Source organism: Miniopterus schreibersii (genome assembly GCF_964146895.1).
Source record: "Miniopterus schreibersii genome assembly, chromosome: 16".
In the NCBI taxonomy this organism is placed as follows: Eukaryota; Metazoa; Chordata; class Mammalia; order Chiroptera; family Miniopteridae; genus Miniopterus; species Miniopterus schreibersii.
The window spans coordinates 205,085-226,988 of NC_138116.1; the positions used below are offsets into that span (position 1 = coordinate 205,085).

General features: G+C 51.0%; 1 protein-coding gene across 1 annotated transcript in view; it reads right to left on the reverse strand.

Annotated features, from left to right (window-relative positions):
- TBCD (tubulin folding cofactor D) overlaps positions 1-21,904 on the reverse strand; it is a 114,366-nt gene that overhangs the window by 78,036 nt on the left and 14,426 nt on the right. The window contains exons 7-13 of the mRNA XM_081162739.1: positions 21,519-21,648; positions 11,768-11,813; positions 10,230-10,362; positions 5,651-5,787; positions 4,416-4,476; positions 3,579-3,653; positions 1,021-1,115 (exon numbers count right to left, since the gene is read on the reverse strand). Coding sequence (XP_081018865.1) covers positions 1,021-1,115; positions 3,579-3,653; positions 4,416-4,476; positions 5,651-5,787; positions 10,230-10,362; positions 11,768-11,813; positions 21,519-21,648 — 677 coding nt within the window. The remainder of the gene's footprint in view (positions 1-1,020; positions 1,116-3,578; positions 3,654-4,415; positions 4,477-5,650; positions 5,788-10,229; positions 10,363-11,767; positions 11,814-21,518; positions 21,649-21,904) is intronic.

The following is a 21,904-nucleotide window of genomic DNA, read 5'->3' on the forward strand; positions in this document are numbered from 1 at the left end:
CTCTGTGTTATGCTTTAGAGTATTCTGCCATAATAAACTCAGTGAAAAAAGAAGACTAGAGCTGAGGCAACAATTAAAACACACAGAAGAGTGCAAGTGTGTATGTGCGTGTGCATGTGTGAGCATGCATGTGCACATGCAAACCAATGGTCACCAAGCCCAGGTATGTGCACCACCAGGGGCTCCTCGAGACTTTCTACAGGGCCTTCAGGCTCAAGCGCTGGGAGAAGGAGCTTCTAGGGCCTCAGCTTCCTAGACAGGCTGCCTGAGGAAAGGCTGGCAGGCGTTCTGAGCTCCTCCCAGCCCTTCACAATAGCCCTTTCTCCCACTTTCACCCACACCGCCTGGGGTATCAACAAAAGGCCCCTGAAAACGCCTGTGGTGCTGAGGGTGGGATTCAGTGCAGTGACTGGGGAGAAAGTCCTCAACCAGGCAGGTGGTTTTCAGCAAAATGCAGATCCAGTGATGTCATAGGACAAACGGATAAAGCCATTCCCAGCTGCCTGTATACGTAATAAGACTTCTCGGTACAGAGCTAAACAGTAAGGTGTTTTAAATAAAAATAAAATATTCATGCAAAACCTTGCCTCATCCTCAGTATAAGCACTACTTACTAAAAGACAGCCTGAATTGCCCTGGCCAGGATGCTCAGTTGATTGGAGCTTCGTCCAGTGTACCAGAAGGTGGTAGATTCAATTCCCAGTCAGGGCACATGCCTGGTTTACAGGTTCGATCCCCAGCTGGGGTGCATGCAGAGGGCAACCAATCGGTGTTTCTCTCTCACATCGATGTTTCTCTCTCTCCTTTCCTCTCTATAAAATTAGGAAATGAGAAAGGACCATACAAGAAGAAAGGCCGAGCGAGGTCTAGCACACACTCTCCTGCAAACATTGTCAGTCAGTGAGGCCACAGGCAAGGTTGTGGGCTCACGCAGGCCATGCTGGGGAGAAAGGGAAAGATGAGGCACCCGTGTCTACAATAGTCCTGACAATGCAAAGCAAACATGCAGTAGGTACTCACCGTCCGGGAGTCGGGGAGGGAGCAGCAGGCCTCTTCTGCCCAGTTCTGCCAGGGCCAGACACCCGCCATGCCAGGCGTTGTCTGTCTCCTGAAAACTGAGAGCACACAGAACATTGAGACCAAAGTACTTTCCACCAAGGCCCAGTTTGCAGAAGTCCAAACCCCATGCCCGTAAGCCTCACCAGAACCTGTCCATGAGTTTTAAAACATCAGCTGGCTCAGAAAACACAAGACTCCAATTTAGCTGGAGAGCACTGTCAGGCCTCCTCTCAGGTGCCCCAAAATAAGTCCTGAGTCGGCACCCCCCCGCCACACACACACACAGCAGGTGTGCTCCAGCAACTACATACCCAGCAACTCACCTGTGAAAGATCTCGAACCACTGAGGGCAGTCTGCAACACACTATGTCCCGGGTCCTGATCAGGGATAACATTGTGGGGCCAGCAAGGGGCTAAACTATGATTTTCTAAGTGGTGGGACTGTGGGGACCACAGGAACTGACAGACAATACTCAGGAGATGGGGTACAGGGATGGTATGGAGGCCAGTCTGAGGCTCCCAGTAAGGTGCACTACATGGCCTGGCCTGGAAATAGCAAGGAATGTGGTGAGTTCTGGAAGCAGGTGTGCTTACAGCTCATGGAACTGATGTTCTGTTTCTGACCCATTTCAAAAAAGGCTAGCAGCTCACCACACATCCCAGGACACAAAAGGAGGGGCGAGATCAGAGATGCAGCTGTGCCCTGTCTCTGCTGGCCCTGCCACCCCGGCCACCTCACACCACCTCTGCCCAGCCAGTCCTGCTTCTCTGCATCTCCAAACATCCTGGTCTGTGGTTAACTCCTCTCTACGCCACGTTCAGTTGTCTCATGCCCACAGTGTGCAGGTGCCACCAGGAAGAGATAGCAACTTGGACACTGAGGCTGCTGCCCTGGGAACCACAGGCAGGAAGAGTTTTCCACCCTCCACAGCCCAGCTACAAAATTTGAGTTCATTAAAATGACAAAATAAAGGCAAAGAAGCATGTGAGCTTGAGCTCAGGAGAACAAGAGGAATTAGACTAAGACTGCAGAGCTGGAGAAGGCCCACACACCTGACTCGAGACTTGTCTTTTGGGAGAAAAGATACTCAACGTGTGGGGTAAGGGGCTCTGGGAGGCAGGCTGTGGGGAGTTCAATACAAAGTAGCTTTAACTGACCAGAGGGAAGGAGCAGAAAAAAGAGCTGGAGGCAGACAGCCATCCCTGGTAAAGGGGCCAGAGGAAAACCTCCCAACTTCTGTCTCGGAGTTCTGCCCTCTCCCAAGAGCAGAATACACCACCATGGCCACGCCAATGGCCGCCCCCTCAGTGGCCACCTAGGAACACAAACCTCTGGGCCTGGCAGGATCCCAGCACCATGGGCACACCCATCACCACACCACCAGAAAAGAACTCCAGGAAAATACCCTCAAACAAGCGACAGAACTAAGTAGACAGGAAAGCCCGCACTGGCTTGTCCCTCGCCCATGGCCCTGCACAGCCCAACAAGAAGTGTATGTTTCTGCAGGAAGTGAGATGTCTCCATGAGAAGACACTGACCATACGCGCACCATTATTCCGAAAAGGATGACCTACATTTGACATACTGTTTCCTGCACTCCTTAAATTGTCACCAAGCAGGCTCGAGGCAAAGTGCAAGAAGAAACCTGCTTAGGAGGAGCATGGGCTCTGTGGGACGCTCACGGAGCTGCCTCTGTGACTAACACACACACCTGAGCACCCAGAAATGCTGACAGTACACTTTCCACACTCAGTGGCAATCCTAGAAGAAAAGCCACCAGCTAATGAGGGCAGGAGTGCAACCAGCGAGCTTAGCAAACAGCACCTGTTCTCCAAACACCTGATTCTGAAATCAAGAAAGACACTTACACCCATAACCCCTGGGAGTAACTGCTCACTGTGCCTTCCACCAGCGCAGGCACACCTGGAGCACCTGTGCTGCCCGGACCCTGCCCTGTCCCCAACCTGAAGGCCCCGGGCTCACCCCCCAAACCCCCTACCTGCATATCCCAGCCCACACCCATGTCATGGGCAGGCCATCTGCCACCAGACTTCCCTGAAAGGCTGGGACAGATACAACACAACCACCACCACGTGTGGCTGTTTACATTTAAGTCCAATAAAATTAAATAAAACTTACAATTCAGACTTCAGTGACACTAGCCCCTTTTTATGTCTCAATAGCCACAAGTGGCTCGTGGCTGCCCTAGAGGCAGATCCAGAACATTCCACTGTCACAGAACACTCCCTGGGACAGTGCACGCCATAGGTTCTCTCTAAGAATACCTGTGTGTGTATATGTTCAAGATCTGATATTTTTTCCTTCAGGTTTTTAAATGTAACAAAATCTAAGCTGATAAAAAACATTCCAGAAATAACTGGAGTTGACTTCAAATGAAAAAAACAACTCTGAGGGCTCTGATAGGAAGCTCAATTAAAGAAAATGTAAAAGGTCTGAGAAAAGCCACCACTTCCTATCCGAGGTGTCTCCTCCCCCCCCCCCCCCCCCCGGGACATACCTGAAACAGTCCAGCACCGACCCCACCACGTCATCCGCCAGCTCCTGGGGAAGCCTTCCAGCCACCCTGCCAATTCTGGAAGAGAAGGGCAAGGGCATTCCATCAGCACCACCAGTCCATCGTAGCGGCTACATGCCAGACCAGAAGCCATCCCAAGTGATTTCCCTCCCTCCAGAGAAGGGGAAGCAGAGGCTCACCAAAAGCAAGCCAGCCAGCCACATTCTGGGGGCTCCGGGATTAAATGGGGCCTCGAGTGTCTGGGGGGTGGGGCTGTGGTGACTAGAACGTGAAGGGCCAGGAAGGAACACTGGCAGGGGAGACAGGAACACTGGCAGGGGAGACAGGCACACTGGCGTGCTCCTAATTCTGCCCATTTCAGACAGAAAGGCAAAGGGGGGGGGAAAAAAGGAGCCTCAAGTCAACCTCAGTGATTATCTCTAAAATCAGGACATATGCCCTGGCCAGTTTGGCTCGGTGCTTAGAGCGTCAGCCCACAGACTGAAGGGTCTTGAGTTCAATTCCAGCCAAGGGCACATACTCAGTTGCAGGTTCAGTCCCCAACTGGGGAGTGTGCAGGAGGCAACCAATCGTTCTCTCTCTCACATCGATGTTTCTCTCTCTCCCTACCACTCTCTGAAAAGCAATGGAAAAAATAATAATAATAAAACAAATAAAATAAAATTAGGACATAAAACAAATGTAAATTAGGAAGCCTGCAGCTCCCAGATTCCATGTGAAGTACTGAATGCGTCAAAGCGGGGCAGTCCCATGAGGTCTCATTCACAAGCTGTCAGCCCCCTTGCTCACCCCCACGGTGGGCAAGACGGAAGCACCTACCCTTTGGCCGCAGACCACCGCACAACCGTGTCCTTGTCCTTCAGCCCGACTAGCAGCTGCTCTGGAAGACGACAGGAAGGCAGTTCCGTGAGCTCCAGAGTCATTGCCTCACCTCCCGGCTTCAGGCACCCACCCCCCAGCCTAAGGCACCCGTCCCTCACTTCACTGAGAGAGCACCATGGAGGAAACTACATTAATCTTTATTCTAATTACAAGAAATGAAAGTTTCCTTCTCTGTGGTTGAAATAATTTGAAGCCAACTTTTGCCATTGTTCCTCAGAAGCAGATCCACCCATCAGAGCAGCCAGGGGCAGAGAACACCAGGGAGGCCAGAGTCAACAGTGACCTCACCAGGGGAGGAAGGCTCCAAGAAAAAAACAGGAGCCATATGGGGAAAGGGTCTTGGGGAAGAGCCAGACTTAAGGAAAAGCCACACAAAGGCCCAAAAGAAGTTGAGGTAGCATCACGGTGAGGGTCTTGCGAGCCCAGTGGGTGAGAACCTCGATGAAGAGCACCAGGCCGTCTGGGAAGGCCTGACATGGAGCCTGTGCAGGTGCGTGAGCTCTGAGACGGGCAGTCTCGGGCCTTGGGGGTAGCGACAGCAGGTATGGACAGCTCTGAGAAAACCTACTGTGCAGGGGAGGCCACAGTGAGATGCTGTGCTTTACCACAGATCCTGGAGCAGCGAATGCCAGAGTGGGAGCCCACGGGTGGGAGGGGGAAACCCTAACCAGAACTAGGAGTCGGGTAGAAGCTGGCCCTGTTGGTGGGGCCTGGTCCATGGGGAAGGGGTTGGGGAGCAAGCTCTGCTGATGGTTCTGGCCCTGTGCGCAGCAGGAGCCGGCACCTGGGATGACAGCAGGGCAGGTGGAGAGCTCTGTGGGGTGGGGGTGGGCGGCTGAGGCCAAGTAAGCCAAGCTTGGAGCGCCAGGTGAGACCTGGGAGTCTGGGGTATATGGGGAGTGAGGTGGAAATGGAGGGCCAACAGTGGGAGAATCTCGGGGTCCAGGGCCCCAACAGCCAGGGGTATGGATGTTCTTAGGGGGACAGGGTTGGACTGCAGGCCACATGCTCACTGGACAGTGAAAGTCATGTGACACAGGCACAAATGGAAGGTGGTGGTGCAGCCAATAGATCAACCTCAGAGCCACCGCCAAATCGCCAGGTAGAGCAAGAGGGCCCAGAGCCTCATCTCCCACCCACTGAGACAGCTGCTGACGCTGCGGGCCACGCACCTATCACACTCTCTACCTCCTCGGGGACGTCGTAGCCCTCCTCGCTGTCGGGAGTCTCAGCATGAGTCTGGGCCTCCCTCTGACTCTGGGTGCCGGCCTGCAGGTTAGCAGCCAAAGAGCGGCAGCCACGCTGGTACCTGCAGGGACCACACATGACTTTAGACCCACTCTCATAGCTCAGAGCCTAGCAAATGATTCATGACAGAAATCGACAACAGAGTGTCACTTGGAATCTGAACCTGTGGAAATTCACTGTGTTTACAGGGACACGATAGAAAGGAAGAAACCAGTGTTCACTGTCATCAGACAAGGCTGCCAGGAAATGACAACGATGTAACCTTAGCCACAGAATACAAACCCAAACTCCCAACAGCTCAAAAATCCTCACATGCTATCACTTCTTCAGGGTGGAAAGGCAGGTGGCAAAGCAGCGGGGTGGCATTGAAACTGCCCACGGGCCTCATCCTCACAGCAGGCAGCACCTTTCCTCTTGCTCCACCTCCTAGCCCCACCATCACCCAGGCACTCCAACTAGTCCACTGCCAGCTCCTACAGATTCTGCTCGCCACCCACAACCTTCTTCCCCACCCAGCAGAAGCCACCAACACCATATCCCGCCAGCACAGGCAGGCTCAGATGTATGATTCTTTCTGTACAGCTCCTGACCCTCTCACTGCCTCAGTTTCCCCACCTATAAAACGTCCTACATAGAGGGCTGCAACAAGGACGGATGAGAAGAGGATGTGCACGAGGCACTCAGACCACGGCCTTGCCTCCTGGAAGGTGGCAAGCACACATGAGCCTCACTCTCGGGTGGCCAAGATGGGCCTCAAGCATTAAAGGTACCCAAGTCAAGGTTCAGAGCGAATGCTGGAGGCTGCCTTGAATGACTCAGTCTCTCTCTGGGCTTCAGTTTCCAACTGAGCAGGCAGCTCCCTGGGTGGTCCACCTCCAGACATTCACATATCCTCTCCTTGGGGGTTCAACAGGACCCAGTGACTGGCTTTTTGAGGGGACATCGCTCTGAGGTGAGCCACGAAAAAACTAGCTCTGCCCCACCCTGTCTGATAGCTGCCCAATGGAAAGGCCCCAGGGAGAAAACTGGGGGAGGAGTTCTGATACAAAGACAGTGGTTCCCAGGTCCTAAACCTTGAGATTGCAGCAGCCTATCTACAGCTTCATGAAGGCTTGTGAGAACCCCTGGCCAGAGGGCGCCACAAAGCTACACCCAGATTCCTGACTCGCAGAAACGGGGACATTAAAAATGCATTGTTTTAAGCTGCTCAATCTTGGGTACTCTGTTACACAGCTGTTATTGTTACTTATAATGTGGAGAAAAGTAGATTTATAATTGTGAATATGTGAAAGTTTATTCTTGTCCTGTTTATTAACTATTGTATTATTTTCCATATGAACAACTGTAAACCTATTTTTTATGTTTTTTATTGACGAGAGAGAGAAACATTGATGTGAAAGAGAAATATCGATCAGCTGCCTCCTGCACACCCCCTAATGGGGATCCAGCACACAACCCGGGATGTGCCCTGACCCCAGAATCAGACAGACAACCTCTGGGTGCAAGGAGTGCTGTTCAACCGGGCCACACAGGCCAGCACAGTAAACCTACTTTCGCCCCATGGGGTATATTGGGTCTTTGTATGTTTCTGAATTAAACTCTTTTGTTATGTTAATGAGGTGACTTTCAGAAAGCCCCTAAAGGGGATGGTTGCCAAGGGAACCAACCTTGGATTGGAGCTTTAGGGAGAGAAAAGGGGCTAGAGTTTGAATCAATCCCCAGTGGCTAATGATTTAATCCACCATATCTGTGTAAGGAAGCCTCCATAAAAACCTAAAAACCTCCAATGGGGTTTGGAAAGCTTCCCATTGGTGAACAGGAGGTGGTTGTGGGAGGTGGTATCTGGACAGGGCATGAAAGCTCCACCCCTTCCCACACCTGCCCTGTGCATCTCTTCACCTGGCTGTTTAAGTCCTGTTATAAGGAACTGGTGCTCTAGTGAGTTCATGTTTCTGAGTTCTGTGAGCCACTCTAGCAAATTAATCTAGCCAGTGGGTCAGCAGCACAGGTGACAGCCTAGACTTGTGATTGGCATCTGAAGGGGGTATGGGGCAGTCTTGTGGGACTGAGCCCTTAACCTGTGGCATCTGAAGCTCTCTCCAGGTAGATGGTGACAGACTGAGTTCAATTATAGAATACCCAGCTGGTGTCAGAACTGCTTGGTGTGAGGGACCACCACATCGGAGTTGGTGTCAGAATCAGAGCAGCCGCAGATAACTAGGAGCACATGATCCACCATCACAGGACTGTTGTCAAGAGCAGCCATCACAACGCCTCATGAGGAACAGGCATGTACACAATGGCTGCCATCGTCTATCCTCAAATGAGCACTCATCAACTACTTCACAGGAGCAGCACTCACCTTAATGTTCAGAAACCAGAGAGCAGATGGACTATAAAGCTAACAGATTTCAAGCTGCCATCAGACTTACCTTTGGCCATAAACAACTACTAAACCAGGACAAGATAAATAAACCGACCGCTGGCAGGCACAAGATGACAACCAAAGCAGGGCTGCAACCATCAGAGCAGGCAGGCCCCAGGTGCACCCCACCTTCACATCTGCTTTCTCCCAAAAGATACTTCCTAAAATAGAGCCCAGACAGAGAGCAGCAGTCTTGCAGAGTGGAAGAAAACATTTGTGACCACTGAGATGGCCAGTATTTGGGAACAGATGAGGAAAGGGAGGTGCTGAGAAGGAACCCAATACTCTGCATAAAAATCTTGCTAGAGCCTTGGGCACTCTAAGATGTGCGAATGTGGGGCCAGATCCAGAGGGGACTGAAGGCCATGCACCAGAAGTGAGAAGCCCACTGCAGGAGTAAAGGCTGCACTCCAGAAGAATAGAATTGAAATAAACCCACCCTAACGGGGCCCACAGGGAGACCAGACGGGAGGGAACAGCACCAGCGAGTTCAAGTTCCTGGCCTGCCATACAGGCTGCTCCCCTGAGGGAAAGATTGCTAAGCCCAGCCGGGCGTTGCTCAGCGGTTCAGCGTCGACCTAGGATCCAGGTGATCGGGGTTCGATTCCCGGTCAGGGCACATGCCCGGGTTGCAGGCTGCAGCCAATCAATGACTCTCATCATTGATGTTTCTATCTCTCTCTCTCCCCCTCCTTTCCTCTCTCTGAAATCAATAAAGATATATTTTAAAAAAAAAAAGAAAGAAAATGATGCTAAAAGATGTAACAAAAATGTAACAGGAGATAGAAGAGAGAAATAGCAAAATGTGACTTAAACCCAACCACATTAATAATTACATTAAATGTGCACAGAAATATAGATAGAACAAAATACTAAATTTTTCTTCTAACGTAAATGTACAGCATTTGTGATGGTTAATTTATGTGTCAACTTCACTGAGTCCCAGAGTCCCAGACATTTGGTCAAACATTTTGGCTGTGTCTGTGAGGGTGTTTTTGAACGAGATTAACATTTAAATGGGCAGACTTAGTAAACCAGATTGCCCAACGCAGTGTGGATGAGCCTCACCCAATCACTTGAAAGCCTGAAGAGCTCAATCAGGTTGCCAGCTCCCAAGTCAGAGGAAATTCTGCGGTAGGACTGAAACACCTGCTCGTCCTGGTGTCAAGCCTACCAGCCTTCAGGCTAGAATCACACCATCAGCTCTCCTAGGCCTCTGGGCAGCCAACTCACCTACAGATCTAGGGACCTGCCAGCCTCCATAATCACGTGAGCTAATTTCTAATAATGTCTCTTTACTCACACCCTATTGGTTCTGTTTCTCTGGAGAACCCTAATTCAGTGCTGAACATTAATTTTCCACAGCACTTTAAAAACTAACCACTAACACTTAGTCTCATAAACAACTTATAAAGCTGTATGCCAAACCACCAAAAGGTATTTCAGTGAAACATCACTAAAACACAGCACACATCTCTGGACTTACTAAATTGGAGACAAACTGAGCTGAACTTGTTAAATATTTCCTCCCAAAACATGCAGAATAATACTTGAAATAAAACTGAAGACTTAAAAACAGTACCCCCAAGCAAAGTAGAAAAGCCCATTTCTGGGGGAGCCAGTAATACAAAAGCACTCTATTAATTACAGCAGGCCGCCTACAGACGGCTAAGACAGCGTTTCCATCCACAGGTTTTCTGAATAAACCTCAAGGAGTGAGCTTGTTCTCTCTGGAAGAAGCCTATGATTCAGATTTATTATTGATCAAAAGGGAGCTTTCCCACAGCAAGCCCAAATCAGTCAAGTTGTATTGCACCCAAATGTCACATAAAATGCAGAAACAAGCTTTTCTTGGCATCACTGCAGCTTCAGTTATTCTAACTGGAAGATGTAGAGTCAGGGGGGAAAAAAAGGAATACCATTCCCTTCAAAATCAAACACTCAAGAAGAAATGAAAGCAGAGAACACTATCAGTCTACTTCAGGACCACCACAGAAAACACAACACATGGGCCATCACCACATCAGCCTTGCTGACAGACGCTCAGGCAACACACAGTCACACCTTGGTCTACCAACCTCCACTTTGCCACTCTGGGTTTCAGGAAGGTCAGGCCCAGCCGCTGCACAAGCTTCACCCTGAGTTTCCGGAGCAGGGTCTGGTTGCTGTCAGGGATCCTGCAGCCATCCAGGCAATCGAGAACAGTGGCAGCTGTGAACAACAGCACATGCAATTCAGTTTGGTGGAAGGATTTTACCCACCGTCCCCAAGTGCACCATCTGTTTGATGTCTACAGCATTAAAACCACAGACAATCCCACAGGACCCCCGAATGCAGTGAAGGCCTAAATTCACAATGAAGCCCCTGAGCCCTGTTTCATGAAGACCCCTTCATCCCACATCATTTACCAAGTGCGGTGAATGTGCAACCTGCTCAACTTCCTCCCTGTGAAGCAGCAGATCCGGAGGCTGGGAGAACAGAGCAGCCCCAGAGGAAGGAAAAAGGGGCTCTCCATAAAGAGAACAGCCTACAAAACAAAACATGGCTCTGGGGTCTTTATGCTGTTTGCTGTTGTCTTACAGGGAACCCAGCATCAGGTAGGAGTGGTAGCAGCAGGTGTGAGGCTGCCTGCTGGGGTCTCCACAGGCAGGGAAATGCTGCCAGGGCCTTTCGGCAGGATGAGGTGGGTGTCAGGGGAAGCAAAGGCCAAGACAGTGCATGGGATGGCATCTCATGTGCGAGACAAGGAGGGTAGGGTTTCAAGACAACTTTTAACAGTATCTGAGTAATTTCCTGAAAGGCATAATGTGCAGTGACTAACTAGGTATAACTAACCAACTCAAAACAGACCCATGCTCCGTGTACACAAGTCCACAGAGCACAACATGTGAAGATGTTGGGCAATCACTGCTCTTTTTCCAGGTATGATAATGATGTCAAGGTTATGTCTTTAAAGATTCCCCTATCTGTTAGAGATACATACTGCAATAGGTGCAGAGAACTGCAATGCCAGGTGGGTGAGAAGCAGCAGGACAAGCAGAGTGCCATGAATGACAGTCTGAGGCCTGGGATAGAAACGTGGGGTCACTGTACCATCACTCTCTGACTTTACACGTGCTACAAATCTTCCCAATGAAAATTTTTTTTTTTTAGAAAATAGATTCTACTATTCAAATCTGATTCATACGTCTTCTAAAACAGAAATTCCTGGGTCCAGGTAGTACACCTCTCTGCAGCTCACTGTACTTACTTTTATAAACTGAGGTTCTATCTAAAATTAAGAGAATGAGGTAAAAGGGCAAAAGATGTGGCCATAGCTACAGAAAGAACACAACTGCAACTGGGACCCCAGGAAGCGAGCCAGAGACTCCAGGCTAAGTGTGCATCGCCAGGTCACCAGAATCCAGACCCAGCATCAGCAGCCCAGACCTCCTGTACAAAGCCCAAAAGTCAGATTGCTGAACCACACACACATACAAAACCAAAAGCTACAAACTGTGACAGTGTCCTGATACAGCAAGTTATAGATTCTGCACCTGTGAATAAAACGTTAAACAGACAAACTTGATCCTATACAAACTCATCACAAACACACCCTCTTACAAATGAGCCTTACCATAGGGTAAACAGTCGTCACGTTTTCCATGCTTAAATATTTGCGCCTAAAAAAAAGAAATTATATTAAAATGCTGCAGATTCATTTACAAACTTAAAACAAATTATCAAAACAATTCACACCTTCTGGAATTTCTCTTCTGAACACTCACCACTGAACAAGAGCAGTTTCTGTACATGATGAAGGAAGTACAGAGACTGGAGAAGAAACCCTCCAAAAGGGCATCGTAAATAGGGATGCAATCACTTGGGGGGGCTTCATTGGGACACATGCCCACACTGAAGTGAAGGGCTCTAGCCCATCAGAAGGAGAGTAAGCCATCTCAGGTTTCTACAATTACCTATACATAAGTAAAGGTATCCAAGCATAAAAGCTGCAGGTCCAAGTGTCTCACACAAAGGTAAGACCCAAGGACTTGTGTCTGACATCTCACCCATTACCAGTCGACAAAGGAGAAAGGCCCTCTTCCTGTGCTGCTGACACAGCCCACCCAGCAGTGCTGGTCACCTGGGCCTATGGGACAGACCTCCACAGGGGTCCTAGCAGGATGTCTCCAGCTCACCTCCCCTGTAACCAGGGAACACCTCCAAATTCACAGAACTCACAACCCCCACTTCTGAGAGTCTGGAAGACAAATGGGACATTTCACACAAGCATCCAAGCCCCTGAGCACTTCTGAGAAACAACTAATCCAGCTACTTCCCTTCAGAAATAGTCTTTAACTGGCAAGATGGGAGGTGCTTCTGTTTCAGACCATCTTGAAGGCACATAAATTTAGAGCCCAGGCACCCTGTGCCGGGGTCTCTCGGCCACTTGCTCTCTAGATATTGCCCCCTAGGAACACACCCCCTGGGAACCCAGCTGCCGTACTGAGATTACAGCCACATGCAGATGCCACATAGGCGCCACAGTCTACAGGCCCAGCCAGGCCCAGACCTGCAAGTCCTCCTAGCTGTGCCCTCCTCAGCCCAGGCCTCTGGCATCAGGGGCAGAGACAAGATACCAACACCCCAACATCCCCCACCCCTGCCTTCAGGACCCACAGAATATACACACAATGGCTGCTGTTTTAAGCCACAGGCGTGGGGGTAGGTTGTTACTGGACAGATAATGAACTCCCTACTTAGAGACCGCGGCAGGGACTGAAATTTCACCCTCCACTCCAGACAAGGAGGCTACTGCCTAATCCTGGACGCTGTGACACACTAGATTCTGAACAGACATGACCCTGGCGGCAGAATGGGGGCACACGGGAGGGGATGAAACGAAAAGCGAGGCCTGTCCAGGAAAGCTAACGGGAAGACTGAAGTAGGACGGAGGGTGCACAGGGAAGGGCGGATGGACACCCAATGGTTGGGAAAGAACTGGCAGCGCCGGAACTGGCTAAAGCGCCCTCTCCTCTGTCTCACTGAATACGAATCTTAAGTGCTCCGAAATGCAAAAATGCCTCACATGTGAGCATTCTCATCTTCTAACCCTCATCCAAGGGTAAGTTTTATTGATTCTAGAGAGAGGAAGAAACATCCATCCGCTGGCTCCCACACATACCCTGACCAGGGATCGAACCACAACCTAAGTATGTGCACTGAACAGGGATAGAACCCGCATGTGTATGTACACACAGGGTGAGGCTACAACCGAGCCCCCAGCAGGGGATAAACATTTTTTAATTTTTTTTAAATATATCTTTTATTGATTTCATAGAGGAAGGGAGAGAGTTGAAACATCAACGATGAAAGAGTCGTCATTGACCAGCTGCCTCCTACACGCCCTCAACTGGGGATCAAGCCCGCAACCCAGGCAGGTGCCCTGATGGGGAATCGAACCACAGTCTCCTGGATCCTAGGTCGACGCTCAACCAACTGATGAGCCACACCTGGCTGGGTTAAAGAGTCTTTATTTGCCAAATTCCTGACATGAACAGACCAGGAGGGCAGAAGGTGTGAAAAAGAAGTAACAAAACTCAATTAGGACAAGGACTTTGTTTTTGTTTGTGGGTCTTTCATCTAAAAATGGGGCCACTGCCTGGCTGGGCGTGGCTCAGCAGTTGAGCGTCAACCTAGGATCCAGGCGATCGGGGTTCGATTCCCGGTCAGGGCACATGCCCAGGTTGTGGGCTCAATCAATGACTTTCTCATCATTGATGTTTCTGTCTCTCTCTCTCCCTCTCCTTTCCTCTCTCTGAGATCAATAAAGATATATTTAAAAAAAAAAAAGATAAAAATAGGGCCACTATCACTGCCCTTCACCCAAGAGAGAACGGAGGACAGTGAGCCTGAGCACCAGGAGGAAGCGGCCGGACAGAAGGCACCAGCCATGTCACAACATGGGAGGCACCCCCCCTTCTCATGGAAGTATGACACACAAGCCAACTGAGCCACCTGCAGAAAGCCTGCCTGTCAGAGGCCCAGGGCACCTGGCTGTGAGAGGAGTTGTACCATGCAGCTGAGAAACGCCCGCACATCTGCTGTGTTTAGAAACCAGCACAGCTCAGTGCAGAAATGAGTGTCTTGGTGATCATTCTGAACCACCACCCTTTGGACTGCTACCCTCCCAAACTTGCTTTTCTGCAACGTGCAAAGCCGCTTCTCCTCGGGGCATGTTCGCCCAGCCCATGCATCATAGTGTCAGCGGCTTAGGAGCAGGTCCACCTGGATGCCAAGCAGGAGATGCTGGTTTGAGGCTCCCTGAAGCACCATTAAGTCAAGGCCAAGTAAAGCAGCTCCACCCCAGGCCCAGGGAGAAAGGGCCCCACAGCACATGAGCTCATGGTGCCTGTGAATTCTCCTGTGAGGTGGGGCACACTGGGCCCTGCTGGGCACCTTACTGCCTTGCTCCTGATCCCTCAGGAAGACACATGGACAAGCAGACAGGACAGAACTCGGGCAGAGCGGGCTCATCCCAAGGTTGAGAAGTGGTACCGTGCCCTGTCATGACGGTAGTGACATACATACAAGATGAAACAAAAGGAGGACCTTCAGCACCCAATGCAACCAGTTCCAGGCTGAACGCCTCTTCAAGCTTGTACCAATGGCCTCACCTGTATGAAGAGCCCACCCAGGGCCGCACCTTCCGTGGACAACAGCAAAACTGATCTGGGGCTCAGTCCTTTACATAACAGCCAAAACACTTTACACAGGAACTTCCGGAACCCCTGCCCAAGGAACCCCTCCAGTCGCTCCAGGACAGAACAGTCCCACCACCACTGACTGCAGCCTGGCACTCTCCTGGCTTAAAAAACGAAAATGAGGGGCATCTCAAAGGGCTCCATCGCCTCCCCAAGAAATAACAGCAGACCAACACTGGATAGGAGCACAGAGCTGTACAGAAGAGAACTGTCCTACAGGCAGTGCCGGGCTGGGCTCTAGGACCAGACAGGAGCCCCAGGACAATCCAAAGGGGCAGGGCAAGCCAGCCAGACCCAGGCACCATGTCCCAGGAGAAGCAAGTCAGTTTCTGTTCTTCCCAGAGCATGCCTGGCTTGGTTTCTCAGCACTGCATACGTCAAGGGGGAAAAGGAACTTCCAGATGTAGAAAATTTAATTATTGAAACTAAGTTTCAATGGCTGGGATAAGTGGCTGATTAGAATCAGCTAGGACCTAGAAAAAAAATATGTAATTTCTGATAAATATGTGTCAGATAAATGACAAAGGATTTTAAGTATAAAATGTATAAGTAAAGTTAACTTCATAAAGAAATGTTTAAATGATCAAAATAACCACATCTAGCTTTTACCTAACCTTTGAGTGAAACAAACCAAAGCCCCAGCACCACACACCCCTTCCCAGGAAGGGCAAGCGGGCGTGCCACGTTCCTGTCTGAGATGTGTCCAGTCTGAGATGAGGAGACACAAGAGCGAGCCCAGAAGATACTGATGACCGGCTTCCCGTCTTCATAATTTCCAAGCACAACTTTTATGTTATTTAATCTGCTCAGCCCTTTCAAATGTTCTAAACAGTCCACATGGAACCATAAACCTGGCAGCAAGCATCAGAGACATTCCTGTTTAAGTGACCACTCCCCACGTCCTAGGCTCAGGAAGAGGCCTGGGCTTCTCCAAGTGCAGGGAAGGGCGCACTCTGGCTAATTCCAGCGGTGAGGGCTTCCCACCCCTCTGTGTGGAAGTGAGACCACAGGAGACACTTGGAGGAAGGGGAAGAAGAGCGGGCACACCTGGCCCAAGGAGGAGACGAGCAGAGCTGAGCCACAGACGGGCTTCAAAAGCGAGGCACTGACTGCACATGAACCACCAAGAAGAGCCTGGGCCCGAGCTCTCCCACTTCCAGTCCACACCTCGCTGCTCACTGCTCTCCTGGTGCCAGTGCAGAGCTCAGCACCCTGGGATCACGGGTGGGGACCAACATGACTGCCCTCCCTTGGCCTGACTGCCCAGTGCACAGCACCGCTGCAGGCCGCGTACCCTGGTTCCAGGTCCCTCCTGTTCCAGGGTCCCTTTGACACCCAGTTCTCCAGAGTGGCACCACTGAAGGAGACAGCATGGCTGCAGCTGCGGGACCAAGAGGCTGGGTCCAGCTCCCATCTGGAGGGAGCACTGCTCTAGACCAAGGACCCTGAGGCAGGTGGAAGGCAGGCTATCAAGGGGGCAGCCAAGTGAGCACCAAACCTGGAAAGGAGGTCCAGAGTTCCACACAGCCCAGCCCGCTCCAGCACAGCCAGCACCGAGCATCCTGGTTTGTTACAGAGCTGGGGGAAGAGGAAGACGCGACAGAAAACACAAAAACTCTGGACACTGGGGTGTGAAGCAAAGGCGCACAGGGGGACTAAGGGGAGAAACGAATAACTAAAGGCCAAGGGTGAACCAGAGGAGAAATGTCAGCTGCCCATGGACAGAGCCCGAGGGACAACTGGGACGGAGGAAGAGTGAGGTCAGCAGAACCATGCCCTTAAAAAGGCAGCCACAGGCTGGTGGGAGCTGCAAGGTGCCCTCAGGGCCTGAAGAGGAAGCCACAGGCCAGGAACAGGGTGACTCCAGCCACACGGCCCTCTGTGTGCTCCCCCAAGGGAGAGGCAAGGGGAACCTGTAAGTCACGAGGCCCCCTGCCCTCCAAGCGTGGGCCAGCCAGGTCGCCTGTGAGCACACACCTGTCCAGCAGGACACGTCGCCTCGTCACACAGCAGGTGTACAAACCTGGCCTGCCGGTGAATTAAAGGCGTGCCACAAAGCACACAGGTTTCAACAGGACTCATGCCACCCCCATGCTGCCTGCTCCATGTAAAATGCTGAGTTATGTGAAATTAAAATAGTGTCAGAAGCAGAGTCCTCAGCGTCTTTAATCCCATGAGGAAACTGAGAGTACTGTGTTTCACCCGAATTCTACACTTGTATATATTCAAATGGTTCTTACCACATTCTCCTTCACCCAGAACCCTGCCCCAGGCTAGTGTTGTGACTAAGAAGCCCAATTTGGACAATCTGTCCTGTGGCCAAACTGAACCTTAAAGAAAGCCACTAGATGCTATTATCCAAGGAACCCTAAAAGAAAAAAAATCAAAGCCTACATGAGAACTGTTTCAGATAATCAAGTAGCTTCTTTTCATCTTTAAAGAACACAGTAATTAGCCCTCACACCACCCTCTGCGCTAAGTCGTTTGTTATTTCCCTTCTACAGGTGGGTGTGGAACAAGGCCCTCACCTCTGCCTGGGGTCACTGGTGTTGCTATAGCATCCCCAGGCTTGGGACTGGCCCACTTACATCAGCCTCCTTGGGGCAGCAAAGTGCCCAGGGCAGAGCAACCCCAACTCTGGCCAGGAGGTCCAGGAGCTGGGGCAGCCCCTCCCACTGGGGCAGAGGCTCTGGCACTGCCCTTCACAGTGCGCTCACTCCGCACTGGGCAGGGCTGCAGGCACTTGCAGCCTGTGGCTTGCCTGGCTTTGCAACTGTTTCCCCTTTAACAAGAGGTAGCCTCTTGTCAATAAAATAAACTCCTTGTGAAGGTAGATGCAATCCTAACAGCTGGTAAACAGGATGACAGCACCACTTTTACCCAGATGCTCCCGCCTTCCTCCCAGCCCCTGCAGAATGCAGACAGACTCTCTCCTCAGCAGTACAAGCCATGAGCATGGCTACAACAGAGTCAAGTGACAACCATTCTCAATTTTAACATTTGTTTTTCTCCCTGGAATGTCCTCAGTTGGCATTAACCCTAATACTTCAAGCGGGACTAAACCAAAAGGTGTTTTAAAAGCTGGAGCAAAGGGGCCTTCCAGTGCAATCAGATTGCCAAACATGTTTCCCTCCCACAGGAGTTAAAAATCATTCCTGCAAGAGGCATATGCTCCAAGGGAAATAAAAGTCAACTCCTAGTTTCGATGGTACTTGTTACGAGTTCACCTGTTTCGCCTAACCCACACTAATGAACAGGTGGATAAAAACGAAGCCAAGTGCATCAAAGGAAACAGCTGAAATCCTAAAGCACAACAAGCCTGCAAGTTTCATCATGCACAGCAGACGCCCGGCCTCTAGCTGTTCAGGTCTGACGAGCTCATGGTGAAACCGCTCGCTTGCCCAGGAGAGCTCTGCACTCAGCTCGGCTTCTTCCTGCCCAGGAGGCAGCAACAGCAATTAGACCAAACTGCTCCTTCAAATAAAGAAAAGGAAACAGGATGCACACACAATGCCAGAAAGACCCTGGGCTTTCCACAGGGGATGCGCCTGGCCCTGCAGGCTGCTGCTTCCCGGCAGTTTCATGCGCTCACTTCCCAGGAACTCTGGCTGCTGCGTCAGGCAACTGCTCACTCTCGCTGATGGCACTCTCAGATGGCTGAGGTGCGGCCCACACACCGCCCAGTGCCCTGCCGGGGGAGGGGCACCCCTTCCTCATCCTTTGCCCACACAGGGGCAGGGGCAGAAGGCTGGGCTTCTTTAAGCCTGGGGAAGTCCTTTTATTCCTCAGGAGAAACAGGAAAAAGAGAACTTCCCTCCTCCTAAGTGCAGAGCTGGGCGACGTCCAGGTAAAGCGTACAACCCACCCCTGGCTGGCCGGTGGTGCTGCAGGAGAGAGTGCCAGCCCCTCCCACAGCGGGCAGCAGGTTTAGTGTTGCTGTTTAGCATCTGTGCCTGCCACTTGGGGGAAAAAACAAAACAGAAAATGTGGGAACACTTTTGAGACAGCAACAAGAAGATTAAGAATGTGAGGAAAAAGAAACCTGTGAAGAAAGCAACTGCAGAACTGGAAAAAGTGGCCCTGGGACCTCCTCGAGCCGAGGCATATGCTCCAAGGGAAATAAAAACCAACTCCTGGCTTCCAGAGTACTTGCCACCCATCCACCTATTTCACCTAACCCACACTGATGATCAGGTGGGTAAAAAATAAAGCCAGAGCCTGGGCATGCAGGTTGAGGGCACTCTCACAGGGCAGCCTGAGCACAGAGGCCCCCCTGCTGTCTGGCACAGGGAATCTGCCCCCCTACCTGCAGGTGCCCGAGGCGGGCACAGTGCCATGCTCCAGTGGGTCTGCCAGTCTCCCCTGCAGGCCACAGTGGATTGACTGACAGGCCCGGCTACATTTTATCAGACCTTCCATGGTTTCTCCATGACTTAAGACTTCTTTCTCAGTGTGACTCATGCCAAAAAATGAGGAGTCCACTTATACCCAAACCTTCAAATAAACCCTCTCAACCCCATGCACCCTCCTTCACCAGAATTACCTACAACATAAATGCATTGCCCCAGGATCCATGCCACGACCTGCGCCACCCCGTCCCTGTACTCCACACTGGGCAGCCTCCCAGGGCCGCCTCCCCCTGGCTGACTTCCATCACAGCAATTAAAGCGAAAATCCCAGTAAAATCCTAAGCACCACCCCCACACACAGCTGGAATGAGAGCCACGTGAGGGCACAGGCTGTGTATCTGCACGTGCAGAATACCCCGTTCTCATCAATACGAGACATGCAGACAAAAAAACTTTTCAAGACTTCGTAAACAAAAATATTTATTATTAAATTTTTAAAAACTATTGCTGCATACCCAAGAACACTGAATACATGTGCTCAAGCAAAACTCGGACACCAAGGCTCAGATAAACACCACCCACAGTCGCTAAGAGCCCACGAATGGACTATCACTTGGGCACAGGTGGGAACAAAGCACTGACAGGCCCAACACACACGGACCTTGACAACATCCCAGTAAATGAGAGGAGCCAGACACAAAGGGTACAGTGTATGATTCCATTTGTGAGACGTCCACAGTAAAAAAATCCACAGGTGGGGCTGGGGCAGGGAGTGAGGAGTGACGGCTGAGGAGCGTGTAGTTTCCTTTAGGGGTGATGAGAATGTCTTGGAATTAGATGTGACAGTAGACCCACTGAATTATACAACGGTTTCTTTAAATAGATGTATGTTATGTATCAACTATACAGAATGAAAGGAAGCATGAGAAAAACAGGACTTCAACAGGAATTCTGGAAATGTTTTATTTTTCCAGATTTCCTTTCTAAACATCTCAAATATTCTCATACAGTGACTGGCAATCCCTCCTGAAGACACTGGTAACATGAATGACAAGAAACAGGTGTTGAGAACATTCTGAAAGAAAAGACCAGGCAGTCAACTCCCTCAGTGCCCAGAGCACTGGGGAGAAAGGGCTTTCCTCTCGGGGCCCATGGCAGGCCCAGTCGTCACCACCTCACCTCCCACATCCCGTGCCCACTGCCCTGGGTTATTACACCATTGCCCCACTTTCCACCAGCCCTCCCAGCCTCCTACACTTCATCAGAACCTGCAACAGCCAATGACAGCAGACAACACCCAAGAACATGACATCACACTGAGTCATGGGCCCAAACACCTCCATTTAAACACAGTCCAAAATGCCCTGCTCTCCTGAAAGTGGGCTGTTAGCCTCACAGACAAGGGCAAGATCCACGTCTCCACACTGCAATTAAAGAGCAGGAGGTGATGGGCACAAGACTTGCAGGGGCTGTTCAATCCCCCTGGAGGGACAGCCACCCCTGTTCTGGGAACTTAAACTAGATCTTTCCTCCTCGTTAGCACTATAAAAGGCAACTCCACAGATGGGGAAAGCAGGACCGCCAAGAAAGGGTAGGTGTCGGGTCTGTGTTTAACCCAGTTGTTACAAACACCCTAACCACCCGTCCGGGAGTGTCTCAGGGGTTGAGCCTTGACCTAGGATCCAGGCGATCGGGGTTCGATTCCCGGTCAGGGCACATGCCCGGGTTGTGGGCTCGATCAATGACTCTCTCATCATTGATGTTTCTATCTCTCTCTCTCTCCCTCTCCCTTCTTCTCTGAAATCAATAAAGATTTAAAAAAAAAAAAAAGAATTTAAACAAACACCCTAACCTGAGTATCTGCACAAAATCAAGTTTCAAATCACCTGCCTGATTTCATTAGAGCCGGTTCCAATAATTATACTCTGTAACACAGGTAAAGCAGCAGGAAACCAGAGGACACGCCCTGCCTGCCTGCCCACCTGCCCCAGCTCCTCGGGCACCACTGCCCCCTAGCGGCGACAAGCAAGCCGGTTCGTCCCATCTCCACTGGAGCAAAAAGCCCTTGCCGACAAGCCAAGGCCAGCCCTGGGTAGCCCTAAGGTCCAGTCCAAAGCAGCAAAAAGGCACTTGGTTCCCTGTCCTGTCAGGGCTGAATACCTTCCTGTGTTCCAACTACTTCAGAATGGAGTCAAGTAAACAGAACCTATCCTGCTGTTTGGGCACCTCCACAAGCTGACCACTGACAGTCTCCCTCCCCCAAGGAGGTGATTACCAGGGCCTGCAGCGTCCCATCCATGGTGATGACCCCCTCAATGGTCTGGAAGGAGGAGCGGGCCAAAGTGCACAGGCTCCAGTCCAGGAAATCCGCCATCTTCTGTTTGACATCAGGCCGTGTGATAAACCTGCCAGAAGGGAACACAGGCAGATGATGGCTCAACCCTGGCCCAACTGAGAACTCGCCCTGCCCACCCACCACACCCTCTGCTGTGCCCATTACACCCTCCTTCCGACAGATGCCCCGCGACACCGCCGGTCTAAGGCGAAGACACTCCCAGACTGTGGTCCTCAGGTGGTCACTCCCCACCAAGACCTCTCTGAAGTCACATGCAGTCCCCATAGCCCCCATCTCCTCCTTCCTGGGCCCCCGCTCATCCCAAG